The sequence below is a fragment of the Martes martes genome, assembly GCF_963455335.1.
Source record: "Martes martes genome assembly, chromosome: 15".
Taxonomy (NCBI): Eukaryota; Metazoa; Chordata; class Mammalia; order Carnivora; family Mustelidae; genus Martes; species Martes martes.
In genome coordinates this window covers 39,147,632-39,164,447 of record NC_137903.1, presented here as the reverse complement: position 1 = coordinate 39,164,447, position 16,816 = coordinate 39,147,632, and the positions used below count along the sequence as shown (strand labels likewise).

Here is a 16,816-nt window from a genome sequence, read left to right as displayed (position 1 = left end):
CAAGAAATAACATACATGTCAAGCTTCGTCTGCGTCACAATGAACAACATCCGTGCAGTAGAGGACGTGGTCCCGGAGCAGAGAGGTGGCATGCAGGACCGAGGAGCATATAAGCCACATGTCCAGTAAGAAATTAACGTCCAGGCTGCACAAGGAACTCCTACAAGTCAACAGCAAAAACCCATGGCGAAAGAACAGGCAAAGGACTTAGACCTTCTCCAAAGGAGGTGCACGGACGGCCAAGGAGTGCACGAAGGATGCTCAGTGTCCCTCGTCGCTGGGGAAACACACCTCAAAACCACAGCGGACACCACCTCACATCCACCGGGATGGCTACTGTCAAAACCCAGAAAACTATGTGTTGGTGAGGATGTTGGGGGGGTGGGGACCCTCATGGGCCACCAGCGGGAATGCAGACTGGCGCAGCTGCTCTAACAGGATTAGCCCAATGGTCCTGCGGCCCCAGGCCTAGACTTGCACCCAAATCACTCGAGAGCAGAGATTCAAACACTTGCGCCCCCAAGTTCCCAGAAGCATTCTCCACGACAGACCGGGTGGGAGCAACCCGGGTGACTGCTGGCAGAGGAAGCATGCCGCTCTGGACTGAACATCCTGTCCACCCCCCCCAACCCCCGATCCCTGTGGTGAAGCCCTGTCACCTAGCGTGGCTGTATTTGGAGATGAGACCTCTAGGAGGTATTTAGGGTCACATGAAGTCGCATGGGTGGGGTCCGGATCCAGTAGGGTTAACATCCTTGTGAGGAGAGAGCAGAGAGCTGGCTCACCTTCTCCACAGATCCACACTGAGGAAAGTTCTGGAGACGGACTTGGAGCATGCATGTCACAAAACCGTACACTTAGAACTGGGTTAAAAAGCTTTACATTCTGTGTATTTTACCATTAAAAGAAGTGGGAAAAAGTAATAAAAATTTGCTTAAAGAAAAAAAGAAAGAGGAAAAATGAGGATCTGCGCATACCTTTAGGACTTGCAGAGCACCCGGCCCAGGGGAAGGCCACGGGCAGGCTGCTGAGGGAGGGGCTGGATAGACAGACAGACACTCTGTTTTAAGTGCGCCAGTACCTTAAAGGCTCTCCTGACGGTGTTGAGTTTCTTTTGGATGATTATGGAGAACTCCTCATCTTTGATGTCAGTGGCATCCGAGGCCACGTGGTGGGTAAAGGTGAGGGTGTCTAGAGAGACTCCTTGGGACCGTCCATAGTCTTGAAGCACAGCAGTAAGAAAGGCTTTGGAGAAAAGCACACACCAGCCAGTTCCTGGGGAGTCAGGGGGATCAGGGGCTGTGTCCTCCCCAAGGGTTTCCGGGGGCAAGGGAGAGTGACACTGATGTACGTCATTCCCCTGGCAACAAAGCTGGGTCCCAGGGACAGTACAAGACCCGAGGGTGTCTGTGTCTTTCCCAGGAAATGGCTTCCAGGCCCTGGGCAAAGGCAGGCACATTTCCCCTGGAGCTGCTAAGCTGTGGTGGCTGTTTCTCCCCTCAGTTGCGTGAGAAATGCTGTGTCCAGGTGGGAAAAACGAGACCGAGACAGTGGAAACAGAGCTAGGATATGAGGAGGCAGACTGAGAGTAACACAGGGCAGTCACCTGGAACAACTGATTCCTGAAACCAAACCACTGGACTTTCTTTCCATTTACACAAGCCTAGAACCTACTGTGTTGCTCTGTCAAGTCTGGATTGCATTCTGCGTCTCGGTACCAACATTCCCACCCGCACCTCTTCCCTGTTCTTGCTGCCAGCTCCTCTCCTGGTTTAATCCATCCTGCATAAGGAATTCCATCCTACTTCTGAATCTTGTCATGCCCCTGCCCTACACCAGTGCTCACAGAGGGAATCTCAATGCCTCCCCTAGGCAGTCGAGCCCCTGCTGTGCAGCCTGTGTCCTCTACTCGCTGCTCTGGGCACCTCACGTGGCGTCTGTGCGCCCGCCACCTGCTTGGGACAGCCTTTCTCCGAGTTCCCTGTAACTCTTCCCTGTAACTTGGGCTGCGCTGGCCAGCCTGAGTGGCTCCTGTCCTCCTCCGTGGCCTTTTGGAGCTCCGCAGGCTCCAGGAGAGGGGGCCGGGGCCATGAACGTCCTTGCACTGCTGGCTGCAGCCATCCCACAGTGGCCTGAGCGTTCCGCGTCGCTGCCCCACCATCTGTGGAGACCCCCGTCTCTCCCGAGCTCCAGTCCTGCACAGCCAGCCTCTCACCGGCCATCGTGTGGTCTTCCCCCAGCGTCTCTGTCTTGCCAGGTGGCTGTCCCCTCACTGCTCATCACTTCGCTCCTCCCCTGTGCCCTGACTGCAGTAAAGGACGTCAGTGTCTGCCCAGCTGTCCGGGCCAGAGAGCTGGGAGCTGTTCTAAACCCTCTGCTCCCTCGGGGTCCATCTAGGACTATTTTCCAGGTCCCCTCCAGGCCACCACCAAGTCCCACCTGAAGAATCAAGCAGACCCCACCCATGCTCCTCCCTGGCCTGTGATGTGGCGGAGGCCCCTGGGGCCGCAGGAGGGGCAGACTCGCCCTCAGGTGCTCTGTGCCCCCCCCGGAGCCAGTCCACGCCCACTGTTCCAGCTTCATCGTGCACTGTTCACCTGCCGTGGGGCTTGCACTCGAGCTGCGGGAACCTTCCCCCTGCCTGTGTGCCCTTCCCCTCTCACATTGGGCCCTTCGGCTCTAACAAATACGGGGCCCCCAGGTCAGTGCTGCGGAGACACTGTGGGTTTCTGAGTCAGACCCACCACGTCCCCAGCTCGCTGCAGGTGCGTCTGGCTATGTGACTGGGAAAACCACGTAATGTCTCTGTGCCGCAGCTTTCCCCTGAGCACAAGGATGGTGACGCGCACGAGCCCGTAAGAACACACAGGACATGATAAGCCTGTGTCCCCCACGTCCTTGGAGCGGCCCAGGCTCTGGGCGAGCCCGTGACAGGGCGCAGTCCTGTCCTTCTTGCCGCTGGCACCCGGACATCCCTCGCGGGCAGCAAGCTGCTCCTGGTCGCCATCCCTGACCTCCGCTTCTGTCCTCCCATGCGTGCCCTGGAAGTATTCCTTCGTTTCTTTAGTCACATACATTCACTCGGAGAGTCGATCATTCTCCAAATATTTGCCAAGAGATTTTTAGGTGTCGGGGGCTGACTCAGATGCTCAGGATACAATAGGGTGTGAGGACAGAGCTGGTGCTGCCCCCGTGCTCCCGCCCCCCCATTATGCCTGCTGTCACACACCGGTGGCCATGGTCAGCTGGGAGGTCTCCTTCCTGCCCAACGGGGGTGCTGAGTGTGGCACCTGAGACCCAGCATCGTTTGTTACTCAGTCACAATGGCCGAAGCACAGACTCACTCCCGTGGGCAGGAGCCCACCTCCATGAGTCCTGATAAAAGGGAGTGGACTCCGAGAGGGACGTGGGGTCAGCCTTGGACCCCACATATCAGTGGCCTCCAGGCTCTGCAAGGTGCAGGTGTGGTCTGGCAGGGATGGTTGGGTTCAGCCTGCGGGGAGGCAGGGAGACCGCCCTGGGGCAAGGTGCCTGTGGGGCGCTCATGCTGCAGGGGAGGAGAAGGGAGGCCGGCAGGGGCCCTGGACACTGACGCGCCTGGGTTCTCATGCTCACCTTGTGGAAAGAAGAAAGCTGGGAGCCAGTATCTTGCAGGAAATCCTTCAAAGAAATCACTGTGTTTCTCATCAGGGTATCTGGGGGCTTGGGCAGGTGATGGCGTGGAATGCTGCCAGGTTGTGATGAATTTCATATACCTGTTAGAGGCAGAGTGGGGGGAGGGTGGCGAGAGGTCAAGGGCACGGCCATCACATGGGTTCCTGTGACCATTCCTCTCAGGCCCCTCCTTCCCTTTCATCTCAAGCTCCTCCCACTTGGGACCCAATCCTGCACTTGAGGGGGGACTGGCTGTGGTTTGGACTTGCCGGGAGGCCATGGATTTGGGGGTGATGGATGCTGATCTGCAGGGGGGTCCTGGCTGTGCCCCGAGGAATCTGGATTGTTCCAGAGTTGGTTTCTCAAAAAGGACATGCCCAGCATTCAGAGTTACGTGGCACAAGACTCTGGAACCCGATTTTCTGGGTTCTAATCTTGATACTCCCACTTTCTGGAGGCAAATCTCTGGGCCAGCTACTCAGTGTCTGGCACCTCCATTTGCTCACATCTGCAGCTAGGACGATGAAAGATAGTACCTCCTGCGTGTCACAGGGCCCTTGATGACAACTATGTGAGGACGTGGGAGAGGCACTCCTGGAGTGTCGCCTGCTCTCGTGTTCAAATGATTTCAATTTATGTATTAAATATGTTTAAAAATGATACATAATGGATATTCATTTCATGTTCCCACTGCTAGTTTCCCAGGACACAGCATAGAGTAAGAGAAGGAGACAGGCACCAGGTCTGGGCCTGTCTGTCCCTTGGAGTGGATGGACTGCAGACAAGACCCCCAGCACCCCGTGTCTCCAGGTCGCCATCCTAAACTGAAGACAGCAGTCCCCTCCCCTTTGCTAACTTCACATGCTGCTCTGAGAACCCCAAAGACCAAGCATATGAAATGATGTGGTAAACCGTGAAGCCCCAAGCCCAGACAAGGAAGAGACACAAAGTGGCTTTCATCCATACCGATGATGTATCGCGGTGTAAGCCATTTTGGCCCAAGTATTGAAGAAATTCACTCGCTGGATGAGATCATTAACCCAGGAACTCAGTGCCTTACAGGACATGTAGGCGTGTTTCTGTTGGGATTCAGAGACAGGCACAGCATTTTTTTTTTTTTTTAAGACTTATCTTTGGGGTTATCAGAAACATCTGCAAACTTCAGTAATGTACTCAATTTCTAGGGAGAAGGAACTTGGTAGGAGGATGCCATTTTCTAGTCGAGGGCACATGAGAAATGGGAAACTAATACCCGGGGAAAGCAGCATTATCTTAATTGTGCTTTGGACAAAACACCCGCTGTTTCCACCTGGCTGAAGGCTTTCCTCTATCTCAAGTCCTTTGATCTGCCCCTTTCCCTTTCTCTGGGCAGCTTAATTTACTTGCCGTTAGATGTGAGCAATTTCAGTTTCCTGGCCTTCCCCTATACCAAATCCTATAAACCCACCCGCTGCCTACTAGCGAACTGCCACTCCTCCTTCCACTTCTGTAAAGCCTTTCTGGAGCATTTCCTCTCTGCTGTAGTCTTTGCCCTGTGTATTAACATGCGCTTCTGTCCTAAACACACAGCCACCCAACACTCAATCCTACCTGTTTGATTCCTTAACAAAATACTAGCAATTCAGGAACGCATTAAGAGGATCATAAACCATGATCAAGTGGGATTCACCCTGGGAGGCAAGGATGGGTTAACACACGCAAATCAGTCAGTGTGATGTACCACATAAACAGAATGAAGGACAAAAGTCATAGGATCACTTCAACAGCTGTAGGAAAAGCATTTGACAGAATTCAACAACCTTTCATGATAAAAATGCAAAAAAAAAAAAAAATTAGGTCTAGAAGGAATGTTCCTCAGCATAATAAAGGACACATATGACAATTCATAGGTAACATCATATCGAATGGTGAAAGGTTGAAAGCCTTTCTTCTAGGATCAAGAACAAGACAAGGATGTCTGCTCTCACCATTTCTATTCAAAAGGGTAGAGAAAGCCCTAGCCATAGCAATTAGGCAAGAAAAAGAAATTAAAAGCGTGCAATTCAGAAGGAAGAAGCAAAGCTGTCTCTGCAGAGGACATCATCTTATATATAGAAAACCCTAAAGATTTCAAAAACCTGTTAGAATAAATGAATTCAGCGAAGTTGCAGGATATAAAATCAACAGAGAAATTAGTCACATTTCTACAACAAACTAACAAAAAACTATCAACAAACTACCTGAAAGAGAAATTAAGAAAGCAATCCTATCTTCAATAGCATCAAAAATGACAAAATGCTTGAGACTAAACTGGGATAAAGATCTACACACTAAAAACTGCACAAAATTGGTGAAAGACCTTGAGGAAGATACAAATGGAAAGCTTTCCTATCTTCTTGGATTGGAAGAACATTGTGAAAATGTCTACAGATTCAACACAATCCTGATTAAAATTCCCAAGGCATTTTTCACAAAAATAGAAAAAGTTTCCTAAAATTTTTATGGAATTACAAAAGACCCCACATAGCCAAAGAAATTCTAAAAAGGAAGGGCAAAGCTGGAGGCATCATTCTTCTTGATGTTAAGCTCTATTACAACATTGTAGTAATAAAAATAATACAGTACTGGCATAAAAATAGGCATATAGACCAGTGGAACAGAATAGAGAGCCCAGACAAACCCAGTCATGTATGGTCAACTGATCTTGACAAGGTACTAAGAACACAAACTGGGGTAAGGACAGTCTCTTCAACAGACAAAGCTGGGAAAACAGGATATCCACATGCAAGACAATGACGTAGGATCCCTATCTTATACCACTCACAGAAGTAGAAGGGGATCAAAGACTTAAATGTGAAATCTGAAACCATAAATATTCTAGAAGAAAACATATGGAGAAAAGATCCTTGACATTGGTCTTAGCGATGATTTCTTGGATAAGACACCAGAGCACAGTCGACAAAAGCTAAAATAAATAAGTGAGACTATATTCCTTCTACACAGCAAAGGAAACAGCTGGTAAACTAGAAAAGCGAAGTACAGAATGGGAGAAAATAGTCACAAGTCACCTATCTGAGAAGGGGTTAAATCCAAAACATATAAAGCCCTCATCTAACTCAACAGTGGAAAAAAAAACAATCTGATTTAAAAATGGGCTAAGGGCCTAAAGAGACCTTTTCCCAAGGAAGAGATACAAATGGCCAACAGGTCCATGAAAAGGTGGTTCACATCACTAGTTACCAGGGAAACACAAACCAAACCACAGGAGATGTCACCCCACACATTAGGATGATTTTCATTAAAAGACAGGTGATGACAAGTATTGGTGACAATGTGGAAAAAGGAAACCCTTACACATTGTTGCCAGGAATTTAAAGTGGTTCATTTAGAGAGCAAGCGTACCTGTGTGAGCGGGGAGAGGGAGGAATCTCAAGTAGAGTCTGTGCTGAGCGTGGAGCCCCAGGCGAGGCTCAATCCCATGACCCTGAGATCATGACCTGAGCTGAAACCAAGGGTCAGATCCTTAACTGAGTGAGCCTCTCAGGTGCCCCTAAAATGATTGTCATTATGGAAAACAGTATGGTAGTTCCTCGACAACAAAAACTACCACGTGAACTTCCACCAGTGTACACGAAGGAACGGAAACCTGTGTTTTGAAGAGAAATCTGCAGTCCCGTGCTTGTCACAGCTTTATTCACAACAGCCTGGATATGGAGACAACCTAAGTGTCTTTTGATGAATGATGGGAAAAGGAAAATGTGGCATATACATACAATCAAATATTACTCAGCCATGAAAAAAGGAAGGAAATCATGCCATTTGCAACATTGTGGATGAGCTCGTAGGGCCTGAAGCTAAGTGAGGTAAGCCAGACAGAAGAAGATAAACGTGGTATCGCTTCCGTGTGGCATCTAAAAAAAAGAAAAGCCGTTTCTGTGGAGACAGAGAATGGGTTAGTGGTTGCTGGGGTGGGGGAGGGGGAAATGGGGGTGATGCTGGTTGGGGCACAGATTTTCAGTTATAAGAAGAACCCACTGTGGAGCTCAGACATTGCTGTGAGGAGGTCATAAGCATCCTCACCTCCACACACCCTAAACCAGAGTTAACTCTGTTACCTGTGATGGCCACATTTATGATCTTGATCTTGGCAATTACTCTACAATGTTTGTCAAATCATCACACAGTATACTCTCAACATACACAATTGTTTTTGTCAATCATTCCTTAATAAAGTTAAAAAATCCTCCTTGTGGTGGGGGAGAAGAAAGGCCCCTCAGCCCTTGCCCCATGACCTCCTTTTCTTTACGGTCCGGTTTCTTGACAAATTCACTGGTTCCTGGCCCCTCTTCCCACGGACTCTGAACCTGTCGCCTTTGGTCCTCCCTCAGAGGTCTCCGGCAACCTTCTACTTTTCCTATTCCTGAGTGTGCTCTCACCGCTCCTGCCTATCCTGCTTCGCACCTGTTCTCTGCAGGTCACCTCTGCCATCCTTCTTCCCCTGGCTTCCGTAACCACTTTCTAGCCTAACTTCTTCTCCGGTTCTCCGCACTGGCTCTGCTGCTCCTTCCCTCCCCTTCGCGTTGGTCTTGTCCCGACCATCCCTCTTCTCTTCCTACTTCAGCTTCTCCCAGAGCTACTCCGGGACTGGCCTTTCCACCTTGTCTAGGCAATCCCTAATCTACTTTCTGTCTCTCGGGATTTGTCTGTTCTGGACTTTTCCTGGAAATGCAACCCTACCACGTGTACTCTTCTGGGGCTGCCTTCGCTCACTCAGCATTGTTTTCAAGGTTTGTCTGTGCGGTAGCACATGTCACTATGTCAGTCCTTCTGAAGGGTGACAATCCGCCATGTACACGTGCTGGTGTATAGCGACGCGATCTACATACCTACCATATCGTTCGTCTAGTTCATCAGGAATGTTGTTTTCTGTCTTCTCGCTATTATGAACAATGCCACTACGAACATTCAGGGCAAGTTTTTGTGTGGCTACGTTGTAATTTCTCTTGGGTATATACCTGGCGTGGAGCTGCTGGGTCAGATGGTAACACTATTTAACGTTTTGAGGAAATTACAGATCACCTCCTGAAGTGGCCACACCATTTCCTATTCCCAGGAGCAGCACACGCGGATTCCCACCCCTCCATATCCGTGCAGTGCTGGTTATCATTTGCCTTTTTGATTCTACTCATTCTGGTGGGCATGAACTTGTAGCTCACTGGGATTTTGATTTGCATTTTCCTGATGACAATGGAGGTTAAGCATCCTTTAATGTGTCTGGTGTTTCATCTGGTGTGAGAGTCAAGGTTTGAGGGGACGCTTGCTCAAAGGGAGAATCTAGCTTCTGGAGCAGTGGTTTTGTGTTCAACATCATGTTCCCTTTTCAGCAATCCTTGCTTATTTCCTCCTTCCTGCTATCAGAACTTCATGGCTGATTTTATTCCTTTTCTAATAAATTTTCTATTTCTAACACTTGGTTTTCTGCTTGAGGCTAAGTTCCAGTTACCATTTCATCTTCTGTTTGTAATTTTTAATTTGAAAGTGTCATTCAATTTTTTTTCTATCTTTAATAAGCAGCATATTCTCATTGCGGACGGGTGAAAACATAGAAAGGGTGGGGCAGCAATGAAAATCATTCCGAATGCTGTCACCCAGAGAAACGTTTTCTGTATATTTTGTTCCAGTTCTTCCAGTTCTCGCCACACACACACACACACACACACACACACACACACACACACACAGGGCTGCTTCTCATCTGCAGTAGGTCAGTTTCCGTGAACGCTACATTAGTGAACGCTGAACTATTGCTCCTGGTCACCTGTCACCCAGTCAACAAATCATCTGGTTTTATGTGCATTTGGTGTTTGAAGACCTCTATATAGTACTGATTCATAAATACTGAACCCATGGCCAATAGCAGTAGAATTTACGAGTGAACCTGTATTTCCTCCATAAAGCACATCACAGCCTTCTACTCAGGAAGGCCACACTGCCTTCCAACACTACACTTGGGAGCCACTTGAAGCAATAAAATCACCAACAAAAAGCACAAAAATGTGAAAAATGTAGCACTAAACAGATTGTGAGAAGAAAACAGAATGTCACCTTTTTGGTCTCGGCTGGGAATGTGCACATGGGGGAATGAAATTTTTTGCCCCTCTGTACAAGTGTGTAAGTAACTCTCAAAGCACCAGAAGTGCAATTTTGGAGTTAGAAATAATTTTTAGGGGCACCTGGGTGGCTTAGTCGGTGGTGCGTCCAACTCGTGATTTTGGCTCAGGTCATGATCTTGTGGGTTATGGGAATCGAGCCCCATCACGGGCTCCATGCTCAGTAAAGAGCCTGCTTGAGATTCTCTCCCTCTGCCACTCCCCCTGACTTGTGTTGTCTCTAAAATTTTTAATCATTTCTAGGGGCACCTGGGTGGCTCAGTTGGTTAAGCATCTGCCTTTGGCTCAGGTCATGATCCCAGCATCCTGGGATGGAGCCCCACATGGGGAATCCCTGCTCAGCAGGGAGCCTGCTTTTTCCTCTGCCTCTGCCCCTCCCCCTGCTTGTGCACACTTTTGCTCTCTCTGTAAAAATACATAAATAAAACCTTAGAGAAATCTTTAATTTCTAATGGGGAGGCAAATTTTCAAAGATGTAATTCATGGATAACAAGGATGGACTTGGCAAGGGTCTGCGAGGGTCTGTGAGGGCCTGCAGACCACCCATGGGAGGGAGGGATGTGGCAGGTGCAGAGAGGGAAGAGGAACGGACCCCACCCCAGGTGTGGGAGACCCATACAGATTAAAAACAAAACAAAACAAAACCCAACATTTGGCTCTGAAAACCAGAGGGGCCTAACTTTGAGTTCTAATCATCACTGGGGCTTAACACCGGGAACTTAAAAAAAAAAAAAAAATCAGAATCCTAGAGGAGAACATAGGCAGTAATCTCTTTGATATCAGCCACAACAACTTCTTTCAAGATATGTCTCCAAAGGTGATGGAAACAAAAGCAAAAATGAACTTTGGGACTTCATCAAGATCAAAAGCTTCTGCACAGCCAAGGAAACAGTCAACAAAACAAAGAGGCAACCCACGGAATGGGAGAAGATATTTGCAAATGACAGTACAGACAAAGGTTAATATCCAGGATCTATAAAGAACTCCTCAAACTCGACACACACAAAACAGACAATCATATTAAAAAATGGGCAGAAGATATGAACAGACACTTCTCCAATGAAGACATACAAATGGCTATCAGACACATGAAAAAATGTTCATCATCACTAGCCATCAGGGAGATTCAAATTAAAACCACATTGAGATACCACCTTACACCAGTTAGAATGGCCTAATTAACAAGACAGTAAACAACACGTGTTGGAGAGGTTGTGGAGAAAGGGGAAGCCTCTTACACTGTTGGTGGGAATGCAAGTTGGTGCAGCCACTTTGGAGAACAGTGTGGAGATTTCTCAAGAAATTAAAAATAGAGCTTCCCTATGACCCTGCAATTGCACTACTGGGTATTTACCCCAAAGATACAGATGTAGTGAAAAGAAGGGCCATCTGTACCCCAATGTTTATTTTTTTATTTTTATTTTTTTTAAAGAATTTATTTATTTATTTGACAGACAGAGATCACAAGTAGGCAGAGAGGCAGGCAGAGAGAGAGGAGGAAGCAGGCTCCCCGCAGAGCAGAGAGTCCGATGCGGGGCTCGATCCCAGGACCCTGGGATCATAACCTGAGCCGAAGGCAGAGGCTTTAACCCACTGAGCCACCCAGGCGCCCCTGTACCCCAATGTTTATAGCAGCAATGGCCACGATCGCCAAACTGTGGAAAGAACTGAGATGCCCTTCAATGGATGAATGGATAAGGAAGATGTGGCTCAAAATTAAGCAACCATTGGGATGCCTGGGTGGCTCAGCTGGTTAAGTGGCTGCCTTCAGCTCAGGTCATGATCCCAGCGTCCTGGGATCGAGTCCCACATCAGGATCCTTGCTCGACAGGGAGCCTGCTTCTCCCTCTGCCTGCCACTCTGTCTGCCTGCTCCCTCATTCTCTCTCTAGCAAATAAATAAATAAAATATTAAAAAAAAATTAAGCGACCATCAACTTAACACCGACTCCTAAACACATAGGATGGTATATACAAACTGAATGGTAACCAGAAATCAAAATCTGGTAATAGAGGGGCGCCTGGGGGGCTGAGTCAGTTAAGCATCAGACTCTTCATTTCATCTCAGTGAAATGAGGTTATGACTTAGCCACATGTTGGACTGTGCGCTGGGTATGGAGCCTTCTCGAGATTCTCTCCCTCTCCTACTGCCCCTCCCCCTCACTATTTAAAACAAACAAACAACCCCCTCAAATGACTGGTAATAGATACGCAAAAAATAAAGAGAAATCCAAGTATATCACTGAAGAAAACCAACAAAGAAAGCATGAGAAGAAAGGAACAGAGAGGAACTACAAAAACAACCATAAAATGAGCAACAAAATGGCAAGAAGTACACACCTGTCAATAATTACTGTGAATGTAAATGGACAAAATGCTCCAATCAAAAGATATAGGGTGACAAAATGGATAAAAAAGCAAGACCCATCGCTTCTCGGCCTTTTGGCTAAGATCAAGTGTAAAAAAGTAAGACCCGTAAATACGCGGCCCTACGAGAGACTCATTTCAGTCCTAAAGACACCTGCAGATTGAAAGTGAAGGGACAGGGGTGCCTGGGTGGTTCTTTGGGTTAAGTGTTTTCCCCCTTCTCAAGACATGATCCTGGGACCCTGAGATCAAGCCTCACGTCTGACTCTTTGCTCAGCGAGGAGTCTGCTTCTCCCTCTGCCTGCAGCTCCCCCTGCTTGTGCTCTCTCTCTCTCAAGTTTAAAAAAAAAAAAAAAAGAATGAAAGTGAAAAGAAAGCCAGGGTAACAGTTCTTATATTGCATAGAATGATTTTAAAACAAAGACTGTAGCAAGAGACAAAGAAGGACACTATATAATCATAAAGTGGACAATCCTACAAGAAGATATAGCAATTATAAATATTTATACACCCAACATCAGAGGACCCAAATGCATAAAGGAGCTGATAAACATAAAAGGAAGAAACTGATAATATTAGGGGACTTTTTAAAAATAATTTTTTAAAATTTTTTATAAACATATAATGTATTATTAGCCCCAGGAGTACAGATCTATGAATCGCCAGGTTTACACACTTCACAGCACTCACCATAGCACATACCCTCCCCAATGTCCATAGTCCCACCACCCTCTCCCTATCCCCCTCCCCCCAGCAACCCTCAGTTTGTTTTGTGAGATTAAGAGTCTCTTATGGTTTGTCTTCCTCCCGATCCCATCTTGTTTCATTTATTCTTTTCCTACCTCCCAACCCCCCCACGTTGCATCTCCACTTCCTCATATCAGGGAGATCATATGATAATTGTCTTTCTCCGATTGACTTATTTCACTAAGCATAATACCCTCTAGTTCCATCCACGTCATTGCAAATGGCAAGATTTCATTTCTTTTGATGGCTGCATAGTATTCCCTTGTATATATATACCACATCTTCTTTATCCATTCATCTCTTGATGGACATCTAGGTTCTTTCAATAATTTGGCTATTGTGGACATTGCTGCTATAAATATTCGGGTGCACATGCCCCTTCGGATCACTACGTTTGTATCTTTAGGGTAAATACCCAGTAGTGCAATTCCTGGGTCATAGGGTAGCTCTATTTTTCAACTTTTTGAGGAACCTCCATGCTGTTTCCCAGAGCGGTTGCACCAGCTTGCATTCCCACCAACAGTGTAGGAGGGTTCAATATTAGAGGACTTTAACACCCCACTTACATCAGTGGACGGATCATCCAAACAGAAAATCAATAAGGCAACAGCCGCTTTGAATGACACACGGACCAGAGGATCTCACAGATATATTCGGAATCAAAATACACATTGTTTTCAAGTGCATGTGGAATATTCTCCAGAGTAGATCACATTAGGCCACAAAACAAGTCTCAGCAAACTCAAAGACTGAAGTCCTACCATGCATCTTTTCTGACCCCAGTGCTATGAAACTAGAAATTAACCACAAGAAAAAAATCAGGAAAGAACACAGAGGAAGGTTAAATACGTGCTACTAAAAAATTGAATGGATCAACCAAGAAATCAAAAAGGAAATAAAAAGATACATGGAGACAAATGAAAATGAATATATAGCTGTCCCAGATGTTTAGGGGGGCAGCAAAAGCTGTTCCAAGAGGGAAGTTGATAGCAACACAGCTACCTCAAGAAGAAAAATCTGAAACAACCTAAACATACACCTAAAAGGAGCAGGAAAAAAGAACAAATAGAACTCAAAACCAGTAGAAGGAAGGAAATAAAGATTAGGGCAGAAATAAATGAAGTAGAGATTACAAAAACAATAGAACAGATCAGTGAAACCAGGAGCTTGATTTTTGAAAAGATCAATAATATTGATAAAACTAGCCCAGACTCCTCAAAGAGAAAGAGAAAGAGAGAACTCAAATAGCCCAATAAATCAATGAAAGAATAACCAGCACCACAAAATAACAAAGGATTATGATTATGTAAAATCATACGCCAACAGATTGGGCAACCTAGAAGAAATGGATCAATTCCTAGGAACATAAAACCTCCCAAAACTGAATCAGGAAGAAATAGAAAATTTCAGCAGATTACTGATTCAATTTAATTGCTGGTAATCAAATCGAAATGTTCCCCCAAAACAAAAGCCCAGGACCTGACAGCTTCCCAGCTTCCGGGAAAAAAAAGACAAATAAAAAAACCAGACTCTTGGGGCACCTGGGTGGCTCAGGTCACGATCTCAGGGTCCTGGAATCGAGCCCCGCATTGGGCTCTCTGCTCAGTGGGGAGCCTGCTTCTCTCCCTCTGCCGCTCCCCCTGCTCATGCGCACGCATGCACTCTCTCTCAAATAAATAAAATCTTAAAAACAACAGACTCTTAACTATGAAGAACACACTGTGGGTCACCAGAGAGGACAGGGATGGGGGAAACAGGTGATGGGGATGAAGAGGACACTTATCCCGAGGAGCTCTGAGTAATGTCCGAGATTGTGGAATCACTATCCCTTGCAGCCCAAGCTAATCTGACACTGTATGCCAATTATACTGGAATAAAGACGTGAATATGATTTTAAAAAGTTAAAACAGTACAATTAGATACAATGATATGTGAAATGATAAGACCCTCACGTTTCCCTCACCTCAGGCAGCCACTGTTAGGGATTCTTTGGGCATTTTCTCCCAAAACTTTCTTTTGGGTATCTTGAATCTGAAGCATATATGTGTTTTTATAAGCACATATATGTGCACATATGTATATAGCTTTTATTATCTTTACAATGACATCATTTTCTGAGGCTTACAATTTAACAATGTCTAAGAGGAATTGCCAGTAAATTCATACGTACTCACACCACAAGCAGGTCGATGTCTTTCGTGGCGACGAATATTTCACCACAGCCACGGTTCACGGCCACGGGCAAGCCAGCCGAGACCAGTAGGGCTTACCTGCCATAGCGTAGGTACTCGCGTACTAAGGAAAGAGCTGTATATTTCCTCCAGTTCTTGGGTGAGGATGATCTCCCCTTTTATGGCAAGTTGAAGGTCTTTCAAAGATTTATGCACAACCAGTAAGAACTTATCAAACCGCTCAATTTCTTGGCTCAGAAAGGTTAGCAAGACGCAGTGGATAAGGGGATCATAGCCTGGATTCAAACAGAAAGAAAATGAGGTTTGTTTTAAGATATACTGAGGCTTTACATGGAGAAATACAGGCTTTGAAAATCAAAGGAGCTTCATGTGTCCAGGGATTGAGACGCATTTTTTTTTTTTTTTGGCAAAGAACCAGTGACTGGGGCGGGCTCTGGGGCCCTCCTGCCCGTGGCGCCACCGTTCAGGCTAGCTTCGGTTGTGTGAACGCAGGTGCCCACGCACGAAAATGAGTGAGCACAGCTGCTCAATGCAGTTTTATTTGTGGGCACTCACACTGGAATTTCATAAATACTTATGTGCTGAAAATAGTCTTCTTTCATCGTTTTTTTTTCCCTTTAACCACTAAAAAATGTCAGATGCATTTTCGGGTTCAGGCCGAATGAGAAGGCATGGGTTCCAGGTGTGGCGGCAGCCCTCCCGAGGACCGACTGCGGCCCAGACCCAGCAACAGTGCTGCCTGCAGAGACTGCTGCGTGGCACCAGGTTCCCAGATGAACTTTCCTTCCAGGGTGAAAATGCAGATGCTGACAACTTAATGGGTCCCTTTGCTGCTGCCGCACACTGTGCCGTCCCCCTCAAGCCGGGCTGCCCAGTGTCCTTTGGGCCTGTCCCCTCCCCCAACATCCTCTGCTCACCTTGGATATTTTTGTAAAGAGACTCCCAAATGGGGCTGGAGATGATGCACTTCAAGGTGCTGGGAGTTCCAGAATATTCCTCCTTCTCCACAGACATTGGCAGCCGCTTTCTCGTGTCAGATAGAATTTCCATCACCAGATTGTCGTTACTCTGCTCAGAACTGCAGAGAGAATTAGGAGGAGAATGAGCTACAGATCTGTCGGAACTGGGAGAGCCCTCCGATGGGGTCCGTCCGAGGCCAGCACAGCCACAGGGCCACGGAGCCACGGGACGCAGACAGCATAGGTTGTCGCATGCTACAGAGGAGAAAACTGCCCGACACGCTGCAGACATTTACAAGCACACATGTGTTTTTAAAGCCCTAAGATTTCCTTGTCTACTCTGCCTCCCCAACCGTGCATGCGTGAAGGGCCACCAGCGGAAGGAAGACAAGCAGGCACAAGTGTTAGCGTGACAGGGGACCACGGCGGCCCCAAGGTAAGCGATAGCCTGGGAGCCACAGCCACATGCAGTGCAGGACAAAACTGTAGGAACACCTTCGCTTCCGACTTGCAAGTAGGGTGACTCGATGGGATGCATATGGGGTGCATCAGAAGAGGTCAATAAGCAGACATCGCCGGAGGGCAAGTGTTTGGTCCCACCGAGCTCGTTACAACGAATGGGAACTTGAAGCCTGCTCACACAGAGAAATTTCTAGCATGTTCTGAGTAAAGGCAGCCTAATTAGCCTTCCAAAATGACCAGAGGGACGTGGATAAACCGACTGCATGTGCACACGAGAAGCAGCCCCT

General features: G+C 47.1%; 1 protein-coding gene across 1 annotated transcript in view; it reads right to left on the bottom strand.

The window, feature by feature from the left end:
• DNAH14 (dynein axonemal heavy chain 14) overlaps positions 1-16,816 on the bottom strand; it is a gene marked incomplete at both ends in the record, with an annotated part of 406,864 nt that overhangs the window by 3,418 nt on the left and 386,630 nt on the right. The window contains 5 exons of the mRNA XM_080824495.1: positions 1,082-1,245; positions 3,616-3,755; positions 4,621-4,733; positions 15,187-15,383; positions 16,026-16,186. Coding sequence (XP_080680621.1) covers positions 1,082-1,245; positions 3,616-3,755; positions 4,621-4,733; positions 15,187-15,383; positions 16,026-16,186 — 775 coding nt within the window. The remainder of the gene's footprint in view (positions 1-1,081; positions 1,246-3,615; positions 3,756-4,620; positions 4,734-15,186; positions 15,384-16,025; positions 16,187-16,816) is intronic.